Raw genomic sequence first — 22,020 nt, forward strand, 5'->3', positions numbered from 1 at the left:
TACTTTCAAAGTATACTCTTTTAACCGCAAGCCCACAAGGTTGCGTTTGACACATACGCACTTCGACTGCTTTGCAATACTCTTTTAGCATAGTCAACAGCTGGCGCATGTGCCGATGGCCCGCAAAGACGTGCACAATTAGCATGTCTAGAAATAAAATTAGTCTACACTAGGACAGTCCACATCACACGCACGTACTCATGTACTCATGTGCCAGTGGGATGTTTGTGGTTGTTCTGACTGCCTTCTAGTACATCTACAACTGTTCTATTGCCTTCTCCTCTAACACCTGGGAGCTTTTCAAGGGGGAGGTCCATTCTAAATCTTCAGCAAGACTGTAATTGAATCCAGGTCTCTCCTCCATAAAACAGAGATAGGATACTTGCTCAGGCATGGACCAACATAGGCACAATGGTATAGGAGGGAATTGGGCTTGTTTGCAGGCAGCTTGCAGTGGCTGTCACATATCAAACCCAGTGGAGCAAAGCACAGCGTTTCCCCAGAGCAACCGCACAGCCAGCTTGCAAAGAAGGGAAAAAGAAAAACAACATGGCGTGATCAGGTTTCTATCACTTAGAAGGCTGGCGTGTGTCTGATTGGTGTTGGATAGATGGTGGTAGCCTCTCACAAGGAGCTCCATTTTCAAAGGGGTTTGAAAACGTGAAAGAAGTCACCCAAAGGTCACACAGGCAAAGCTGTTACCAGAGGGGCATTGTGCACAACCTCTAGTTACTAACTTCACTAGGCTTAGGGTGTGGTAAGCAGCTGTTGTCAAACCAGCCATTAGAAGCGACTGAAAACATCGAATTAATCTCCGAATGTCTTCTCATGTTCATGACGGCAAAAGAAAGGTGAGTCTATTCACTACTGTTTGTGGAATACAGTATCTACAAAACAGTGACACGTTAGATAAAAACAGAAAACAAGCTGAAGATTTAATGCTAATGATGAAATATGCACCAATATATTTCATTGGGGAATGAGCCTCTAATATGCATATGCACTTGACTGAACAGAATCCAGATTACATAATGAATCATGTGAATCATTATGCAAAAAAAAAAAAAAAAAAAAAGATTGGCTTGATGCTCCAACGTAAAATGCCACAAAGATGAATGGACATTGGGAGCAACACTTACATATTTTTGGAGATCACCCAAAATTGAAAAGACAAAAGTTTGTAGATTTGTATTTTATAACATATTTTAGTGTAATACATTATAAGTGTAATACGGTTATAGCCCATCTGTCAACAAATGAAGACATTACCTTTGATTTGCTGAAGTGAATCAAAACTGTCTGCCTTAATTTCAATTCAATCAAATCAATTTCACATGCGACTAGCATTAGCCTAATAGAATGAAACTAGTTTCCTTTGCTGGATGCTTGACAATATAAGAGAGATGTGGTTTGAGAGTGTTTTATGCTCTTATAAACAAAAAAGTGGGCAAGGTGGAAAAAACAATTCTTGCAATATGGCATGATAACCTCCAAGGGCTTTTTCCAACCTCACCACCTGCTCCAACTGTCTGTGCTGTGCGCAAGCAGGTCAAGGAGTGAAGAATATATGTGTGCGTATACAGAATTTATACTTTTAGATACTAATTTAATTTCATAACGCATTTATGCCTTTATGCATTTATGCTTCTCGTGCCATGCATCATTCACTGAATGTCCTCTGAGCATAACTGTCATCTCCAGCTACACGCAGTCCTCCCCCCCCCACCGGGCCTATCACTCTGAATCAACCACAGTTATCTGAATGCATAGAGGCCATTAGATCAATACTTTACACTTGCAAGCTAGAGCAACATCAACACAGCCCTTTGCCAGCACAGAAAGTGAAGGACAGTGCTCAGACTGTGCTGGACCATGAGACAGCATCACCAGAGCTGGAGCTCAGTGAACAAATTGTAAGGGCAAAGCAGCAATGCAGAATGGGCTGATGAGCTAAGTGATGAGGAAGGCCAATGTTATCAACCAGGATGAGCTCCAGTATCCCTGCAGCAGGAAATTTAGGCATGCCCTGTAAATGTTTACAGACAGGAGAATTTAGCTTTTTCCTGTCTGGACTGAGTGCTTTAGAAGTCGACTGACTGGATTTAATCCTATGGTGCCCCACAACTATAAAATCAATATTCACTACTTTTGAAAATTTTTATTTTAGGCCCTTCTGCACTTTTATAAAGAGAAAAGGAGAAGATGAGGGAAGGGAGGGGGAACGGGATCAGGAAATGGGGTGTCATGGGGTGTGTTCCATTCAGAAGTAGCCTATTCCCTTCGAAGACTATAGCATCAACTCTGAGAGCTTTAGAGGCCTGAAAGGTGTGGGGTAGTCAGTTCGGAACTCACTTAGTTTGGAAGACAGTTTTATTAAAAATTCAGCTTGAAACAGTTTTGCTGCATGGCTATCATGATTGTTCATCCTTCATAATGCCCTCCGAAACATCATTTAAGCCGTTTGGAATGCACACTTTTGTTCTTGGTATTGTGTTTTATATTGTGAAGTTCTGGTTGCGTGTTCTGGTTCAAATGGAACACTAACATATTTTTTCTACACTGAACTATTCAGCGTTTTCAGTTGGCGGAATTGACAATAAAAAATAAAAAAAATTGAATGACAATTCAAAAACAACTTTCGGAAATACATTAAAGATATTTATTGATGGTAATGATGGTGCGTAAGATGGAGGTGCGCCTGTATGACCTATCAGCCCGCACCATGTAGAGTTTCTTAACTGAACTTAATTGTCATTCTAACATTTATATCCCCAAATATATAAATATTCAACCAACATGTGGTTATGGTAAAGCACTGAACATTTATATGGCTCTGTCTACTCCACAAAGGTTTTGGTAGTTGTTTACCAAACAACTTTTGGTAGGTCAGCATCGCTTCCACTATGGGAAAGCTGCAACTGTCGAGTGTATAAAGTGTCCAACATTCCACTTTTTTTTTTCCAGCTGAAGAAATACATCATCCGGGTATTCTGTTGAACTCGTGGTCTCATTGTGCTTTTCAGTGTGAACACATTACTCCCACTACTTATGATACAAAATGCTGTAGAATAGAATAGTGCAGAAGTATGCATTTGGGGTGGAGCTTTGGCTTTCCACTGTTCCTTGTCAGAACTTGTCCTTTCATGGCTGTAACTCTGGTTCTGAAATGTTTGGCTCTGAAAGCTGCTCATCACACTTGAGCTCAGGAGAGCATCAGAATATCCAGGTTTTAAAGAGATCCTGGAAAGGGAGCGTCACAGGCAGCTTTGTGAGAACAGGCTGGTCTCTCCATTGAGGAAAGTTCGCCTCTCCTCTCAGTCACGGAGATGCTGGCTAATGCTTGGCATTTAAAATGGCAAAGTTCAAACAAGGTTCATAGAACCAAGAACCACAAGAAAAAAAAAAAAAAACCATAAGAAGCCTTAGGTAAAATCCTTCCTGTATTTTCATCTTTTCATTCATTCTCTCTCTCTCTCTCTCTCTCATACTCACACACACACACACACACATGCACAGTCAATCTGAAATGCATTACTGAAGATCTGCTGGCCAGCTCTGCCTGAGTTTGAAATATATTGAATAGAGAAAAACAAAAATTGATAATGGATTCTCAACCCCTTTTATCATCATCAGATATAATTCATATTTCAGTGCACTCAGTGCTTTGATATAAAATATACAGTTTATTGATTAAATAAGTGGAACTTCTCATATGCTTTTCGATGGGAGATTTCTGGGCTAAAACTGGTGTGCGAGTGGGAATTGAACCTGCGTGAAACAGATGCTATTGAGGGAAAGGAGGCTGTGGAATTGGCTAGTCACTCTCTTCACTGCAGTGAAAGTGGGAGAGTTTAAGAGAGCGAGTGAATCTCAAGTGTCCCCAGAGAACTCCAGAGACAGACAGTCTGAAAGAGTGAGACACTGCAATACTGACAGCCTGTCAGAGTGCGAGAGGCATCTGCCAGACCTCACACACACACACACACACACACACACACACACACACACACACACACAAACACTGCTGTCTTGCATTCCTGGTCACTCCCTTTCTACCTCTCTCATTCACTCTCACTTTGTCTGTCTGCCTCATGAGTTCTGCATCATGAGTATTTAGAGTACACAGAGTTTATATAGACCTGCATAATGCAGCTGTTTTAAAAATGCAGCTCTTGGCACTCTTTCATGCCATACTACACATACCACAATAAATAAGTCCATACTACTGATTTTAGCATGATAAAATCAGGGAGTTACCGGCATTACAGCATTTACCAGATTACGACATTATGACAATGAAGTTATAATATTGGAAATAACTTTAAATAACAGATAAGGTTAGTAAGCTATTTTATCACAAAGAAATTGTGTTAAGATGCATAATGTTTACGTCTTGTGGCTTAATTATGAAACAGTGTGTATTTAATAGGGCTGTGAATCGATTAAACATTTTTAACCAATTGATCGCACAGTTTTCTGTGATTAATCGTGATTAATCACAATATGTTATGGTACATGGTACTTTAAAACAAACATTAAAATATAATTGGACATATATTTACTTTATATTTTGTCTCAAAGAACTTGCAAGAATTTGGTTAGTCATCATTTATTTTAATTTTTTAATATGCACACGATAAAATGATCTTTCTTTTTGCAAATGGAGTTAAAGGAATAGTTCATCCAAAAATGAAAATTCTCTCATCATTTACTCACCCTTATGCCATCCCAGATGTGAATGACTTTCTTTCTGTTGAACTCAGCTGAAGATTTTTAGAAGAATTTCAGAATTTTAGAAAGCTTCTTACCCACACCTATCATATCACTTCTAAAGATATGGATTTAAACAAGGGAGTCTCATGGATTACTTTTATGCTGCCTTTATGTGCTTTTTGGAGCTTCACAATTTTGGCACCCATTCACTTGCATTGTATCGACCTACAGAGCTGAGATATTCTTCTAAAAATCATAATTTGTGTTCTCCAGAAGAAAAAAGTCATATACATCTGGAATGACATGAGAGTGAGTAAATGATGAGAGAATTTTCATTTTTGGGTGAACTATTCCTTTAATTAGAATTTTTTTTTTACAGATATAAATCTTTGATACAAGTATATGTTTACATGCCATAAAATCAGTGGACATGCTGTAATTAAAAGTTGGGCAAAATCTTCTGCTGTTTTCCAGTGGACTTTTTTAAATAAATGGGCAGATTTATATCAAGCTTTATTGGCAGGATAAACTTAAGTGTACATCGCCAATGCAATATAAGACACTATAATTATAGATATAAAACAAATTAAATGCTGAAGTTTAATTCGCTTAACTTTAAAATCTCAAAACTATTGTTTTCTCTAGCTGCCTATCAGTTTCTATCATGTACTCACTTGGTCTCTCTTGCACCATTCTTTTTTTGACACTGGTTCAGATGACAGTGAGAGAGCGTTTTTGTGCGATGCAAAGAGATATGGAAGCTTGCCCGAATCTTTCCCAAACCTGGCTCACCGCTTGCAGGTGAAGTCTCCATTCTCCATACAGTAAATCCACTCCTGTGCTTATTATGCCCGGCCCGGGACATGCGTCACGCATAATGAATAGGCGTGCACTGCTTTACACAATCAGTTTCTGTGCTAGGATGTGCAGTTGAGTCAAGCGTGCACCTGGAAATTTATAAATGCCAATTTTACAGGAAGTGGGGAAAAAACATTTTAAGTTTCAGGAAGTGAAAAACAAAACACGGACACTGCATTTATCGGTTTATTTGCTTTTACAATCAACTATTAATTGCAGAAATTAACGCGTTATATTTCACAGCCCTAGTATTTAAATGTTTATGGACTGGCCCTATTCATTTGCATTGTAAGTGCCTTAGTGTAACCTTGATTGTTTTTTAATAAAATAAAGGAAGGAAGAGATGAAATTACAGGTTTCGAATAATTTGAGGGTGAGTAAATGATAGAATTTTCATTTTGGGTGAACTACACCATTAAGGACCCATTTTAAAGTATATTGGTTTCATAGTTCAATAGGAAAATGTGTACTAATGGAAAAACCTAAATAAATACAATGTTCAAAAACATGATGCTTTAGTCTCATAACTCTCATAACTCATTACTTGCACTTTCTCCCATTTCTCTTCTCTCTTATTCTCTCCAATCCCTCATCTTTCAACAGACACATGAACATATTTACACGACCCAACATTCAGTGTGACCAACCTTCATATTCTGCTGTGTGTATTGTTATGAGGAGTGAGATTTAGCTGTGCTGGGTGGAACCCCATAAAGCAGTATTTATAAGAGACTCTAAGAGGCTTTCACTCCCGCAGAATCATCAGCTTCGCCTTCAAAAGAACAATGATGATGAGGTAAACATATCAGCAAACTGGCACTGCAGGAATAGTCCACGGAAAGCTGCATAGTCAGCAGATCACACCCTGAACTGCTTTAAAATAAAGTGGCTCCGCACTGATTTCATAGACTTGCCTGGGAAGACATATGCTGCGTCCAGATAAACCACTGCTGCTAATCACAGCTGCTTAGATCTGCAGGGAACACCTAGGTTGCAGAGTCGTCAGGGGTCAGGGTCAAAGGGTAAAAGGGAATGGCAGGAGTTTAGTAAGTGAGCAGGTGCTGAGGCCAGAGTAGTGTATCTGGGCAGTGTGGCAGACTGATCTTGAGATGTTCTGCTGTCCTGTGACATTTTATTTTCTGTGCTCCCAAAGGCATCTTTGATGCCCATAGTAAATAAAGTAATCCGTTGCAGCCACATCAATCAACGTGTTATGGCCAGATAATGTTCTTAATATTGGGCCTAACTAGATGTCATCAGTACTTTGTGGATCAATACAGCTTAACCACATGTATGTTCTTGTGCATGAGTAATATGATAATGACATACTACCTCGTTATGTACAGTTTATGTTGAAATGAATCCACTCATGTTTACACTCCTGAATGACAGTCAAATGACAAAGACCCCCATCTGTGCGAGCAAACCAGGACACCATCTAATATTCTTTAAGAGTGAAGCACCATGCTTTTCCTATCAGTCTGAAATCATATGCACTTTTTAAACTGATGTAACATCAGCATAAAAACAGTATAATGAGAATGTGCATCTGTGGTGTCTCATCTGCAATACAGACAGGAGCAGCTCTTATTAAATGTCTTAAAAGGATTTCACAAAGCACTAAGTGATTATGTCTTGCAGAGCCACCATTGGAGCACTGACTTAACTAACAAAGGGTTAAAGCTTTCCTAAAGATTAAACATTCTCCACCCTTCATATGGTCATCTATCTCATAACAAAGAAAACCAACGGCTTTTAAGAAAAAAATTCAGCTTGATATACAAAGGAATTTTTGTTACGCTGAACACATATTCTTTATACAAAAATAGGACAAAATATTATTAAAATATAAAAATAATAATATATAAATTTTTTAATACCTATTTCCAAAGAATCTAAAACTGTTACAGTGTCAATAACTCTTTTTTAAAAAACAGGTCAATACCTTTGAATGATCCTGTGTCTTTATGGATAGTTGGAATTAAGACTTTAGAAAAGCAGTTGAGGTAAATGCACACAGGTCAGGAAAAATATGACTGTTTAACTTGGACTTAAAGGGATAGTTCACCCAAAAATGAAAATTCTCTCATCATTTACTCACCCTCATGCCATCCCAGATGTATGTGACTTTCTTTCTTCTGCTGAACACAAATTATTATTTTTAGAACAATATCTCAGCTCTGTAGGTCCTCACAATGCAAGTGAATGGGTGCCAAAATTTTGAAGCTCCAAAATCCACATAAGGGCAACATAAATGTACTCCAGACGACTCCAGTAGTCAAATCCATATCTTCTGAAGTGATATGATAGGTGTGGCTGAGAAACAGATCAATATTTAAGTCCTTTTTTATTATAATTTCTCCTCCCTGCTCAGTCAATCTCCACTTTAACTTTTGTGATCGGATCACAAAAAACACATTTGAATATGGACAAAAATGCATATAATCACATCACATTTGAGGTGTAAATGCTAATCCGCCCTGAATGCATCTCGGCAACATCGAAGCACCACCCCTCACCTGTCAATCAAACGCTGCGCTAAAACGTGTTTAAACTTTGTTGGTTATGAGCTGCTTTAAAAGGAAATAACCATCCGATCAGAAAATGTAAAAAAGTGGATACAAACACAAACACAAAAACTTCACAGATATTCTTCAGTGTGTCTGAAATCAACATGCAGAGACACTTAGGAGAGGTAAGAACATGTGCAGCTCAGGTTAATACAGGGAATCCACTAAAATAATGGACAATTCTGCTCGAAATGTTCCTTTGTGCTTAGATTAAATTTCAGATGCATCTGGGAGAAATAGCATGCTATTTTTTTCATGCTTTCTTTGTCTTTTCTGACTTTGAGACCCTCCCCACCAAATCCGATCACAAGTAGTCACAGGAGACGCATTTGAGTGACCAGGTGTAAACAGTGATGTTTCTCACCTGACCAAATGTGATTGGATCACCCAGCATGCATCTAAATACCAGGTATAAATGGGGTCTCAGGCACTTACCATCAGAGTGCTCCAGTGTAACTGTCTCTGCAATTTGTGTGCTGTCACTTTAGGTAAAACAAGTGTATGCTAAATAACAATGGGCTAGTAACTGAAAGGTTTTAGGTATGAAACCAACTACCACTATTGTGCAATTTACATTTGATCCCACATAGCCGATTAAAAAAATAGCACCTGTCAAATTATGGATGAAAATGTAAGTAATTAAACAAGAATTTTATCATGAGTGAAGGCATCACCAGAAAAAGAGGAAATGCTCTTTCAATGTTTGAGTGGCCATATTTGAATATGTAAATTAGAGAAAGCTAAAGCACAGTACATTTTAATGACAGCCCAGTTCAGGCCTGTTGAACATCAACATGTAGCGCACTCACCATTCGTTGTCTCCTCTGTGATGCATTCCCGAATAGAGTCTGTAAGACCCAGGCTGGCTGCACTGGGCAGAGGGCCGAGAAGAGCTGTCAGGGGCATGTGTGTGGACCGGCTGGGGAGCTGTGCCGTTTCCTTACCCGCATCCTGAGCCTCCAATACTCCCTGATCACCCTGCTCAAACTCTGGCAACACCTGACTGATGAACTCTTGGTTGAGATGTTGGACTGCTGCCTCCATTTCCTCATCTTCCGGGTCATCGTCCCCGGTCAGCCCAGAGGCCAGAGACACACAGTCGTCATCTGAAACTGTGTTAAAGCATAAAAATGAAGATATTCGTGAATAAATGCATGAACAATTGAGATTTTTCTAGTCTCATAATTAGAGTTTTCAATTTTCAAGTTTATTAACGTCATGGTTACTGGTGTAACCTCCGTTCCCTGATCGAGGGAACGAGACGTTGGTGTCGATGTAGTGACACTAGGGGTCACCCTTGGGAGCCCGAGACACCTCTGGTCTTTGATAAAAGGCCAATGAAAATTGGCGAGTGGTATTTGCATGCCACTCCCCCGAACATACGGGTATAAAAGGAGCTGGTATGCAACCACTCATTCAGGTTTTATGCTGAGGAGCCGATATAAGGTCCGGCCATTTCAGCGGGTAGTTCAGCGTTGTGGCAGGAGGGACCAACGTCTCGTTCCCTCCATCAGGGAACGGAGGTTACACCAGTAACCATGACGTTCCCTATCTGTCACTCACTCGACGTTGGTGTCGATGTAGTGACACTAGGGGTCCCTATACAAAACGCCACAAGGCTGAACTGTGTTACGTGAACTGGCGGTGTGTGGTGGGCAGACTTGCTGTGTGCCTCATAGCCAGCACACCAGGTCGACACGTAACCTCCCCCAACACAGTTATGAGTGTCGAACGGCCCTTTTTGGGGACAAGTCGACTACCCAGAGATAGAGACAGGCTTAACCCAGTCGTGGCCTCTTTCCCCTTCTCTTTTTCCACTCCCTAAAAAAGAAGGGGGATTATCCGACTGGGCCGCCAGGTCTAGTCGGGGGGTGTCCCTCCCAAGGGGAGGACACCGCGGAGACCACATCACGCCCCAAGAGAGGGGGCACCACTTAGTGAACAGACACCACTTAAAAGGCATACAGGCGCCTCGTAGAGGGAGCCCTAGCCTGAGTGAACGTGTCTACCATCGCAGGTGGGAGACAGCTTAGGTCTTCCACGTCCCGTCCAGGGGCCAGACATGGAGATTCCAGAGGTCTGGGTGCGGGTGCCGGATGTTGCCCCTTCCCTGAGAAAGAAGGTCCTTCCTCAGGGGAATTTGCCCGGGGGGAGCTGTCGCGAGGAGCGTGAGGTCCGAGCACCACGTCTGGGCGGGCCAGTAGGGTGCTTACCAGGACGACCTTCTCCTCGTCCTCCCTGACCTTGCACAGGGTCTGTGCAAGCAGGATCACTGGGGGAAAAACGCATATTTGCGAATGCGAGGGGACCAGCTGTGTGCCAGCGCGTCTATGCCGAGGAAGGCCTCGGTCAGGGCGTACCAGAGCGGGCAGTGGGGAGGATTCTTGGGAGGCGAACAGGTGCACCTGTGCCTGTCGAATCGACTCCAAATCAGCTAGACCACCTGAAGTTGGAGTCTCCACTCTCCCTTGAGGGTAACCTGTTGTGACGGCGCGTCCGCGAAGTGTTGAGGTTGCCCGGGATGTGAGTGGCTTGCAGCGACTTGAGGTGCTGCTGACTCCATTGGAGGAGACAGCGGTCGAGTTGTGACATACAGCGGGAGCACAGACCGCCTTGGCGGTTGACATATACTACCGCTGCCGTGCTGTCTGTCCGAACTAGCACATGCTTGCCCTGGATCAACGGCCGGAACCTCCGCAGGGCGAGCAGAATTGAAAGGAACTTGAGGCAGTTGATGTGTCAACGCAGCCGCGGACCCGTCCAGAGGCCGGCGGCTGCGTGCCCGTTGCCAACAGCGCCCCAGCCCGTTTTGGAGGCGTCTGTCGTGACCACGACGTGCCTGGAGACCAGAGCTCGTAGAAACAAGGTCGGTCCAAGGGCTGAAAAGACGGTGACAGACCGACGTAATGGTCACGCAGTGTGTCCCGTGGCACCATGCCTGTCTCGGGACTCGAGTCTGGAGCCAGTGCTGAAGTGGCCTCATATGCATCAACCCGAGCGGGGTGGCCACGACCGAGGATGCCATATGCCCCAGGAGCCTCTGAAAAAGTTTCAGTGGAACCGCTGTTTTCTGTTTGAACGCCTTCAAACAGGCCAGCACCGACTGGGCGCGCTCGTTCACAAGGTGCGCCGTCAAGGAGACTGAGTCCAACTCCAAACCGAGAAAAGAGATGCTCTGAACCGGGAGGAGCTTGCTCTTTTCCCAGTTGACCCGAAGCCCTAGTCGGCTGAGGTGTGAGAGCACCAGGTCCCTGTGTGCGCATAACACGTCTCGAGAGTGAGCTAAGATTAGCCAGTCGTCGAGATAGTTGAGAATGCGAATGCCCACCTCCCTTAACGGGGCAAGGGCAGCCTCTGCGATCTTCGTGAAGACGCAAGGAGACAGGGACAGGCCGAAAGGGAGGACTTGTACTGATACGCCTGACCCTCGAACGTGAACCGCAGGAAGGGTCTGTGTCAAGGAAGGATCGAGATGTGAAAGTACGCATCCTTCGGGTCTACCGCCGCGAACAAATCTTGATGCCGGATGCTCGCTAGAATGCGTCTTTGCGTCAGCATCTTGAACGGGAGTCTGTGTAAAGCCCGGTTCAGTACTCGCAGGTCCAAGATTGGCCGCAACCCACCGCCTTTTTTCGGTACAATGAAGTAGGGGCTGTAAAACCCTTTCTTCATCTCGGCTGGAGGGACAGGTTTTATCGCGTCCTTCCGTAGGAGGGTAGCGATCTCCGCACAAGGTAGCAGCGTTTTCGTCTTTCACCAAGGTGAAGTGGACACCGCTGAACCTGGGCGGATGCCCGGCGAAGTGAATCGCGCAGCCGAGTCGGATGGTCCTGACCAGCCCTCGTGACGGACTGGAAGGCGCAAGCCATGCGTCCAAGTTCCGCGCAAGGGGGACCAAAGGGACAACGTCATCGGATGTACAGGCAGGTGGGGCCTCGCGGCGGGGCGGAGCTCGAGGTGCCACACAACGTCGTGGCCGTGCTGAGTCCGAGGACATCGAAGCACTTACCTGGCTCCTTGTGACCACCCCCAGAACAGCCTGGGACGGGGGAGGAAGAGGCCTGTCCTCGTGACCCGTGGAGACTGTCACATCGGGGGCGGATTTGTGCCACAGCTGGGTGCTCAGGGCGGGAGTGGTGGACGGTGGTCGTGATGCCAGCCGTACACACCGGGTAGGTGACCCAGGGAACAAGGAAACCACTCTTGCTGAGCTCTTGAGTACTGCAGCCACTTGGGCATGCAGCGCAATTAAATGCAAAAGGTAACAAAAAGATGAAGATCTGCTTACCAGCTCCAGAGCAGCGGGTTTCGTTGTCCCTGGGTCGCCCGTCTCAAGGGCGCTTTGAAGCCTTTCACGGGTTCTGGGCGGCCGTGAAACGGGTGGCGTCTGCATCTTGCGGTGGGCTCCACGCCGGGGCCAGGCCGAAGGGGCGGGCTGCGGCGAAACCGGTGCAGTCACCGCAGGGGGATGCCCTTGGCGATGAGTAGATAGGGTGCGGGATCTTGAGCCGCGCCGGGGCAGGATATGCCGGCTAGCATCCATCTACTGCTCTACCATCGAGAACTGCTGGGCAAAGTCCTCGACAGTGTCGCCGAATAGGCCCGCCTGGGAAATGGGGGCAGCAAGGAACCGTGTCTTGTCGGCCTCACCCATCTCGACCAGGTTGAGCCAAAGGTGGCGCTCCTGGACCACTAGTGTGGCCATCGTCCGCCCGAGAGACCGCGCCGTGACCTCCGTCGCTCGGAGAGCGAGGTCGGTCGCCGAGCGCAGTTCCTGCGTCAATCCCGGGGCGGAACTTCCCTCGTGCAATTCCTTTAGCACCTTGGTGGACTTGCAGGAGAGCCATGGCGTGCAGGGCGGAGGCGGCTTGTCCAGCAGCACCGTAGGCCTTGGCCGTCAGAGACGACGTAAACCTACAGGCCTTGGACTGGGGCTTTGGGCACCTGCGCCAGGTGGCGGCGCTCTGCGGGCATAGGTGCACCGTGAGCGCCTTTATCCACCGGGGGATTGCCGAATAACCCTTGGCCGCCCCAATATCGAGGGTAGTGAGAGCAGGGAAGCTGAAAAGATCGGGACCGGGCAGTAAAAAGTGCCTCCCGCGACCTTGTCAGCTCTTCATGCACTTCCGGGAAGAAAGGAATGGGGCGGGGCGTGGCTTTGAGCGGCGCCGCGAGCCCAGGAACCAATCACCGAGCCGCGAGGGTTCAGGGAAGAGCGGTGAAATCCACTCTAACCGACGCTCGCGGCTGCCCGGGAAAGCATGTCGTCATCTCCGCGTCAGCCTGTGACTGGGCGATCGACCCCGAAGGGAGGAGCCCAGCTGAGGCTTCTGACTGGACGAGCCCGCTCTCCGATGCTGCGCTCGAGAGCTCATCGCTTTCACGGGCTCTGAATAAGAGGTCGAACTCGCCGTGAGACGAGCCGGCGGACTCACCCGGAAGCCCGATCAGGGCAGACGAGCGTGCTGGGGAATGGGAGGTCCGCGGGGGGATACCCGGCAGAGGCGGTCCCATTGGGGTCCCCAAATCGCCCCCAGTGCTAGCCGCGCTGGCCTCAAACCCGTGGGTAAAAGGACCGAGGCGGGAGCCTCTGCGGTGGCTTGCTTTCTTACGAAGGCAAGCCGCGACCGCAACATTGCCATGGACATATTCTCGCAATGAGAACATGACTATCCACGAACGCTGTCTCCGCGTGAGCAGTGCCCAGACACGAAAGACAGTGATCATGACTGTTAGAAGGCGAGAGATAACGAGCACAAACAGGAATAACACACAATCGGAAAAGCGTCTTTAAAAAGACGCGTCTTTAAAAAGACGTTCTGTGTGTGCGCTCTTTTAGAGAAATATATACTCTTTTAGAGGGGAAAAATGCTCTTTCAGAAAATATACTCTCTAGTTTTCTGCCGAAGCGCCCAGGGGCATTCTCTGCAGTGCACCAGTGCAGAGAAGGGAGAAGCCGCTGAAATGCGGTGTCAGATCCAGCAGAGGTGAATGAACAGTAGTATTCAGTTCAGTGAGCATGACCGTTCGGCTCCGAAGAGAAAATCTGAATGAGTGGTTGCATATCAGCTCCTTTTATACCCGTATGTTCAGGGGAGTGGCATGCAAATACCACTCGCCAATTTTCATTGGCCTTTTATCAAAGACCAGAGGTGTCTCGGGCTCCCAAGAGTGACCCCTAGTGTCACTACATCGACACCAACGTCGAGTGAGTGACAGATAGGGAAGTGTGATTAATTCTAAAGAAAATAAATCATGCCCCCTGGCCCATACATGAATTCTGTAATAAGGAATTTTCCTACCATCAGGTAAATTCAAGCTTAAAGTACCTCCTTCGTGTTTTTTTGTTTGTTTTTCTCCCCATTTCTCCCCAATTTGGCATGCCCAATTCCCAATGCGCTCTAAGTCCTCGTGGTGGCATAGTGACTCGTCTCAATCCGGGTGGCGGAGGACGAATCTCATTTGCCTCCGCGTCTGAGACCGTCAATCCACGCATCTTATCACGTGGCTTGTTGAGCGCATTACCGCGGAGACATAGCGCGTGTGAAGGCTTCACGCTATTCTCCGCGGCATCCATGCACATCTCACCACGCGCCTCACCAAGAGCGAGAACCACATTATAGTGACCATGAGGAGGTTACCCCATGTGACTCTACCCTCCCTAGCAACCGGGCCAATTTGGTTGCTTAGGGGACCTGGCTGGAGTCACTCAGCACGCCCTGGATTCGAACTTACGACTCCCCGCCTTCATGTTTTTGAGAGTTTGCAGCAAGCAGACTACAGGCAACATGCCTTGCCAAACCACAATTACCAAGAGCAGGCAGCACAGCCACTGAATGTGTAAAATGCTGTTCGCACAGGACATATTATTGCGTTCAGAAGCAGTTAGGTGCAGCGCAATGAAATGGAACAGAACGCAGGGATCTTGAGATGTTTTTTTTTTTTTTAAGTTGAACTACTTTACTTGACACAGACTCTTAAAAATGCAACATTCATGGAATGAAACATGATGCAACGGTCAAAGGCGTCCACCTGTCAACAAATCAAATCTGATGTGTGTATTTTTTTCAGTGTTAAAATACTTTCTCCTATCCCAGCTTAATATGCAGAGACAACAAGTAAACCATCCATAAGCTGATTTCCCTGAAAAGTGTAAATATAATGGCTCTGTGGTCCAATCAGAAAATTGCTCTGTTTTAGCATCCTGACTAGACATACACAGCAACATCGGTGCCTGAAGCGGGACTTTCTGTTTGTTTTACCAGTTACAGATGGAGGGAGTATTTGGGAAAGCTGTTTAAAAACAATGTTTATTTTTGCAATTCCATTTGGTGACACTAATTGTGAAGAAATTACACACTTCAGTGTAGAAGAGATGCAAGAGCTTGCCCTGTGTGAATGGCCCCTAAATCTTCCTTGGCTAGTTGTAGACCGTAGGCCAGTGAAAGTCTTTTGTTCTATTATATGGAAGTAAAACAAACTAAATCTTTGAATTCTCTTCATTTGGGGGCTTTTGTCAGCAAATATTGATATTTGTGATTAATTAAATTAATCGTAATACCATGCAATTAATTTCATTAAAAACTATGAATTGCCCTGCTTATATTATGTGTAGTTTGCACGCTGGGCAATTAAGCCAACGTGTATCGGCAAAAAAACCACAAAATAATCTCTGTTAAGTGACGAACAAATACCATCAGAGAATCGTGCTCAAATGAGGTGCAGAAAGCAGAGATGAACTAAATAAACATGCAGAGCATTTGATTTGATCTACCTTCTCTTGCGTAGGAGGCATAAATCCCTCTCAGTTTGGTTCTGCTGTTCCCTGCCAGCTGTGTCTCAATCGCATCCCGGTATGAGTAGATCTCACCTGCAGACACACATACACACACATACAGATAAGTGGGATATCTCTGATTGACAGTTCGTTCTTTTGTCTGACAAAAATTCTCCATGCAACATTGATTCCAAAGATTTTATTGGTTGAGTGTGTGCAGATCACCTATGCTAATGGAATGTCAGGTTATGACATATAGTCTAAATATATGGAGACCATTCATTAAATCCTCTGCTGACATCAAGGTGGGTGCTCCAGACCACAAGGGCATTTGTGAATCATAATCGCTGAGAAAATCTTAAAACCCTTAATGTAGCTGAGACAACGTCACAACAGAGAGCATTCATATGTCTTGTTGAGAGTCAATAGAGTGAATCGATATCTTATTCCAGGAGGGCAGACTAACCTTGGTACTCCTCAAGTTTCTTGGCCAACTCCTGCTCCAGCTGAAATAATGAGAATGAAATTTAAATTAAAGGGAAAGTTAATTCGATAATGAACCTTCACCCTTATGTTGTTTCAAACCTGGATTACTTTTTTCTTCTGTTGGACACAAAAGAAGATGTTTGGCAGAGTGACATCCTCAATCACTATCTTTTTTCCATGTAATGAAAGTGAATATTGACTGAGGATAACATCCCCTCTCACATCTCCCTTTGTGTTCCACAGAAGAAATTAAAGTATACGGGTTTGGAACAACATGAGGGTGAGTACAAGAGACAGAATTTTAATTTCAGTCAGGACCACTTCTGCCAAAAGAATACTAACTCGAATACTTGAATGAATACTTTATTGACTTGTAGACAATTGAAGCATTTGTTGGTGGTATGGTTCTGTTCTTGGCAAACTCCCCACCCACGCGTTATATTGTTATATTACAACATTGTAAAATTTTCACATTTCTGACAGTGCAACATTGTACAACCGAACCTTGCATAAGAGATTAAATACTTGACACTTGATAAGATTCCAAATATAACAAGTTGGTTATCAAGAACAAGCCGCAAACACATTGAAGATAGACTTACAATTGAGTGTCAGTCTGGAATTATAAAAAGCGCAGAGTAACAGAACATATGTTGAGATAACTAAAGGAAAAGCTGTCATACAAGAGGTGGAGCTGGGGATGGATTAGGGTGTTAAATGTAGCTTGCATCCCTGCAATGGAAAAGCAGCTGAGAGAATGAATGAAGGGAGGACCTAAAAAGGATTTCTTGATTGGACTCTGAATTGTACTGGTAGATGCCATAATCAGATGAGTGTCACCTGCCTGAACTAATGCTATGCTTTATTTTTGGATGAACTATTCCTTTAAGAAAACAATTCATCCAGAGTCTTATATGGCTGAATCATATACACATGTATTTAAGGCTTTGTATATGGTTACACACACATATACCGCATGTGAGTACCTGCTGCATCTTGAGTTTTTTCTGTCCGGCAACAAAAGATGGAGGATCACACTCTTTCTCAAGGTCCACTCGCATGAACTCATCGATGGTCAGGTTACTGGTGGGGGTCTCCTCAAACTCTGTCAGCCTGACCATCAATACATAGAAAGAGTTTGGTGAAATGTAGGCTGTGTAAAGGAATCGGGGTACGCAATCTATCAAATGGGTTTAATACCATTAAAATTTTGTTGGATCTTAAAAGATTATACTGTATATCAAACATTCATGATTGCCACACATTTTGGTCAGTGAATTCCCATGACTTTTTCAGCTGTTTGTGATTAATGGATAAGAATTGTTTAAATTATTTTAGAGAGATTGCAGTATTTTAGAGCCAGGCATAACAAGAAAAATGTTTATTTACTAAAGGAATTTCCATGACTATTCACTGATATTTTCTGATTTTCCATTACCGTGGGAATCCTGAACATTAATCAGGTTATTCCTTATATTTAGGGTGATGTGATCTTGAACAATGGACTCTGTGATAACATGTTTCCCCCTTATTTAGCAGGATACATTTTTTCTAATTATTTAGTATAAATTTGTAACATTATTCTTTGTGTTATATTACTCTGGCATATGTTAAATAAAAAACAACAACAACAAAAACAACTAGTCAACACTGTTCCAATGGCGTTTCAAATACAGCTGCTGAGGGAGTGACACTAGATTTGGCATCTTTCTCTCTTCTGACTGTCGTAATCCATCTCTCTCTATTATTATTTACTCTTATAGAAAGTCATGGAAACATAGATGCTTTCTTTTGCTATTTGAGCAAACAGGAACTCAAAAATAATATTTGCTATGGTCTCTCATTCCCATTCCATACATTTACCACACTATAGTTTATCACCATGTTCTAAACCTGCGTTATTATCAAACAATTCCAAAAAAAGCTGCTCAGATCAGCCTTGACATTCACCTCTTTCTTAGCGTGGCCTCGCACACCTTGACGACAGATATCACCTCCTTCACTGTGCGACGGAATTCATGCATACGGGCTGCCACCAGCAGAGCTGAGAGGACATGGGAGAGACAATGAGGATAAATGTTTTGTCCCCAAACCCAGTTGTTCTCAATAGGTATGACATTTCATTACTGTGCTTGCCTACAATTTATATACAGTATGTGCCATACAAAACTGTTGAGAGTGCATTTTCTATAGTGATGGATTCATGTAAAAAGAATTTCCGGAGATGCTGAGATATATTGTGGGATCTAGTAATCCATGTAGAAGTAGTCAGTGATATGAACAACTTGAACACAATACACAATGCATTCCCTCTTCCATCCACTGCTAAAAATAATTTTCTTAATCAGTATTTATAAATATATAAACATCCTTAAAACAAGACACATTTACTTGAGAAGCAAAATGGCATGAGATATTAAGTCTTGGTTTGAGAGAAATCTAAACTAAATTTAGTGAGGTTTAGGCTTAAAACAACTATTTGCCAATGGGGTAAGAACATAAATGTATTTTCCCTCTGAATTAAATCTATTTTTCTTAGTCCATTGAAAAATAGTTTTTTCTTATTTTTAGCATAAACCTCAGTAAATTTAGCTTTGTTTTAAGGATGTTTAGATATATTTTACTGGAAAATAAGACAAAAATACTGGGTAAGAATTTTTTGCAGCGTATCCACTGCCAACATAAAAGCTTACCGGAATCTTAAAGCTGTAGAATGTCACTTTTTCTGTGTTAAAATACTTGCTCCTATCCCAGCTTAATATGCAGAGACAACTATAAGTTAGCCATTCATAGATTAATTTTCTCGAAAACTGTAAGCATTCTTTCTCTCTGGCGCTTTGAAAATTCCTGTGTTTGTTTAGAGCAACCCGCTTAGACCCGCCACAACAACGCTGCTCAGCCAATGGCGTGAGTCAGGGGCGGGACTATCTCTTAGTTTGACCAACTGTAGACAGGGGCGTATTTAGAAAACTGTTTTGAAAACAACATTTATTTTTGCTATTCCATTTGATGCGCTAGAGGTGCAGAAATTACATACTTCAGCTTTAAAAGACACTTCCAATATATTTAGACTAGGGCTGTGTTGATACAAACAAATATCGATATATCGCGATAATTTTTCTCACGATATTGTATCAATACGTAGATCCATGTATTGTGATATATCGTGATATTTTCAGTACATTCACAGAGGCTTCTATGAGGCATGAAAGAGACTGAAACTGATCCTGCAGGACTCATGGTTTCTCTCACGGACATGCTGGATCTCTCTCACACGTTCTTTATTTGTACAATCCCAATGTCAATTCTTAAATTGCCAAGATCGCTCTTTCTTTCTATCTGCAATCCCCTACAATCATATGTGCGTTTATACTTTCCATATGCTACAAAAAATGTCTGTGAAGATTAGCCACTGACTGGTTAATTTTGTTTAGATTTCACTCACCAGTGTTTGAGTGGTGTAGTTCAGCACCGAGATCTTTTCACTGCGTACTGAGAGTAAAAGTTTTGACTCTTTCTGTGTGATATGAGTCCAAAGACTAGATCCAAGCAAACCATTTTTTGTTTAATAATGTCTCATTTAATATCCTTTCTGTTCTCTACAGTCAGTTATTTATCAAAAACAACAATAGAAACATTTAATTCTAATCACTTTAAATAATCCATTCGACCAAAACAAACACTTCTGTCAAAGTCCCTGCCACAGGTCTTGAAGAGACGGTACAGTTTTAGCACTTGTTCTACATATCTAAGTAAATACTTGTAAATAGTACAAATTAGGCATGTAAACAACAAACATGTAACAATATACTGTATATATGCAATATAATATATGCAATTTCAATACATCATATTTATTGATGTAATACATTAACTATATTTAAAAAAAGCTAAGATGTCACCAAAATGATGAAAAACTAATGATAAAATAAAACTTATAATTACTTAGAAGTTTCCCTGTATAATAAATAACAGCATTAGCTGAAAGATCATTTCTTTCATACTGTATGTAAGCAAAATTGGCATTATAAATGAAATATTCCAGAATTAATTGAAATGAGAAGCAAAACTGAAATCTAATCAGGATATCGTGATATATTGCGATATATATCAAATCTTGACATGTGTATCGCAATACGTTTTGTATCATGAGGTGGCTGGCGATCCCCAGCCCTAATTTAGACAATATTAAAATGAGACAAAACGACTTCATAAATCTTTTGCACTTTAAGTCTCTGAGTAAGAAGGTAAGGTCTACTTGTCTTTACAACACTCACTCTAAAACAATCAACTTCAATACAGAAAACTGGTGTTTACACTAACCGCCCTCCCTTGAACACTGTGAATGATTAATGATGAATTATTAATTATTCACATATTGCAGCAGCTGATGCTAGATGGGAAAATTGAGACACGGAGTGAGGGCTAAACTAGAGATGTAGCCAGGGCATCTTGTTGACGACAGAGCGTGTGTGGGACTAGTGTGTTCTGCTTTACAAAGGGCACCAAGATCTGTGTGGTGGTACTTGCAGCGATCATGATATGTATCCTCATTATAAAACTCAATGCTGCAGTTCCTCATGTCAAAATTTTAGCACATGAAGTGAGGGTTTCGTTTATGATCTGACAGACGAAGATAACTATAGACTGAAATAACACATAGACTATTTTTATTTCAAGCTGACAAAGGAAGCTTATTGCTAGAATATTAATCTTATAACAACTTTACAGCATGGGAAGTTAATCCGAAACAAACAAATGAGATTTAAGAGACCTCCAAATATGACACTCTCGGAGGTTTTATCGTTTGACTGTTAGACAATCTACCTGCTCCACATAAGCCTGACGGCCGTCGTCCTGTATGCATCCAGTCTCGTTTCATCCTTTGCAACAGTCTGAGGGCAGTCATCGAAACCTCATGGGTCTTTTCACCAAACTCCAACATGTGTGCGAAACGTGGAATGTACAGACATGGATCTATAGACAGAAATCAACAGTTTGGGAATCAGATGTTTAATCAGTGTCTGCTGATCTGCACCAACCTGATATGTAACTTTAGTTGAAACTTTGGGTTTATCACAAGTCAAGGCTAAATTACTCTCCTCCTGTGTACCTCTTTTAAAGTATCTGATGTCCTTTCATGGGATTAAGAACAGCATATGTTTTCTGAGGTTCTACTTGACTCAATGATGAATCTAGAACATATTCTCCCTATGGGAACCTCTAAAAGTGGCTTGGCTTAGAGTCAATCCGTGGGAGCAAATATCCCTCACTTCCACCTACTTCTAAGTCCTTGGGTATACTCATTCTGCTGCCCCAATAAAGTCCAAACATCACTGCTGTCCTAATAAGAAGGAAATGAGCTAATCTCAGAAAGGCGGCCATCTATGTTGCTATCTAAAGCTACACTATGGGGACTGCACCTGCACTTAAGAGACAAACTCTATTGCTTCAATAAAATCCCCAAGAATGTCTCCTGTCACTGGCCTTTTTAAACATGAAGGCAATTTAATTAAATTATCATTTTAATGCACTAGGGCAGAGTGGTTGAAAGAGCAAATATTGTGTGCAATCTGTGAAACAGGAAATAGTTTAAATCATTTTAGATACAATTAT

General features: G+C 42.9%; 1 protein-coding gene across 2 annotated transcripts in view; it reads right to left on the minus strand.

Annotated features, from left to right (window-relative positions):
* The window catches only part of brf1b (BRF1 RNA polymerase III transcription initiation factor subunit b), a 100,268-nt gene that overhangs the window by 42,469 nt on the left and 35,779 nt on the right, over window positions 1-22,020 (minus strand). For both annotated transcript variants that reach the window (XM_051655764.1, XM_051655763.1), the window contains exons 7-12: window positions 21,232-21,381; window positions 18,355-18,448; window positions 17,391-17,517; window positions 16,385-16,424; window positions 15,916-16,011; window positions 8,951-9,253 (exon numbers count right to left, since the gene is read on the minus strand). In XM_051655764.1, coding sequence (XP_051511724.1) covers window positions 8,951-9,253; window positions 15,916-16,011; window positions 16,385-16,424; window positions 17,391-17,517; window positions 18,355-18,448; window positions 21,232-21,381 — 810 coding nt within the window. The remainder of the gene's footprint in view (window positions 1-8,950; window positions 9,254-15,915; window positions 16,012-16,384; window positions 16,425-17,390; window positions 17,518-18,354; window positions 18,449-21,231; window positions 21,382-22,020) is intronic.

Source organism: Myxocyprinus asiaticus, chromosome 25 (genome assembly GCF_019703515.2).
Source record: "Myxocyprinus asiaticus isolate MX2 ecotype Aquarium Trade chromosome 25, UBuf_Myxa_2, whole genome shotgun sequence".
In the NCBI taxonomy this organism is placed as follows: Eukaryota; Metazoa; Chordata; class Actinopteri; order Cypriniformes; family Catostomidae; genus Myxocyprinus; species Myxocyprinus asiaticus.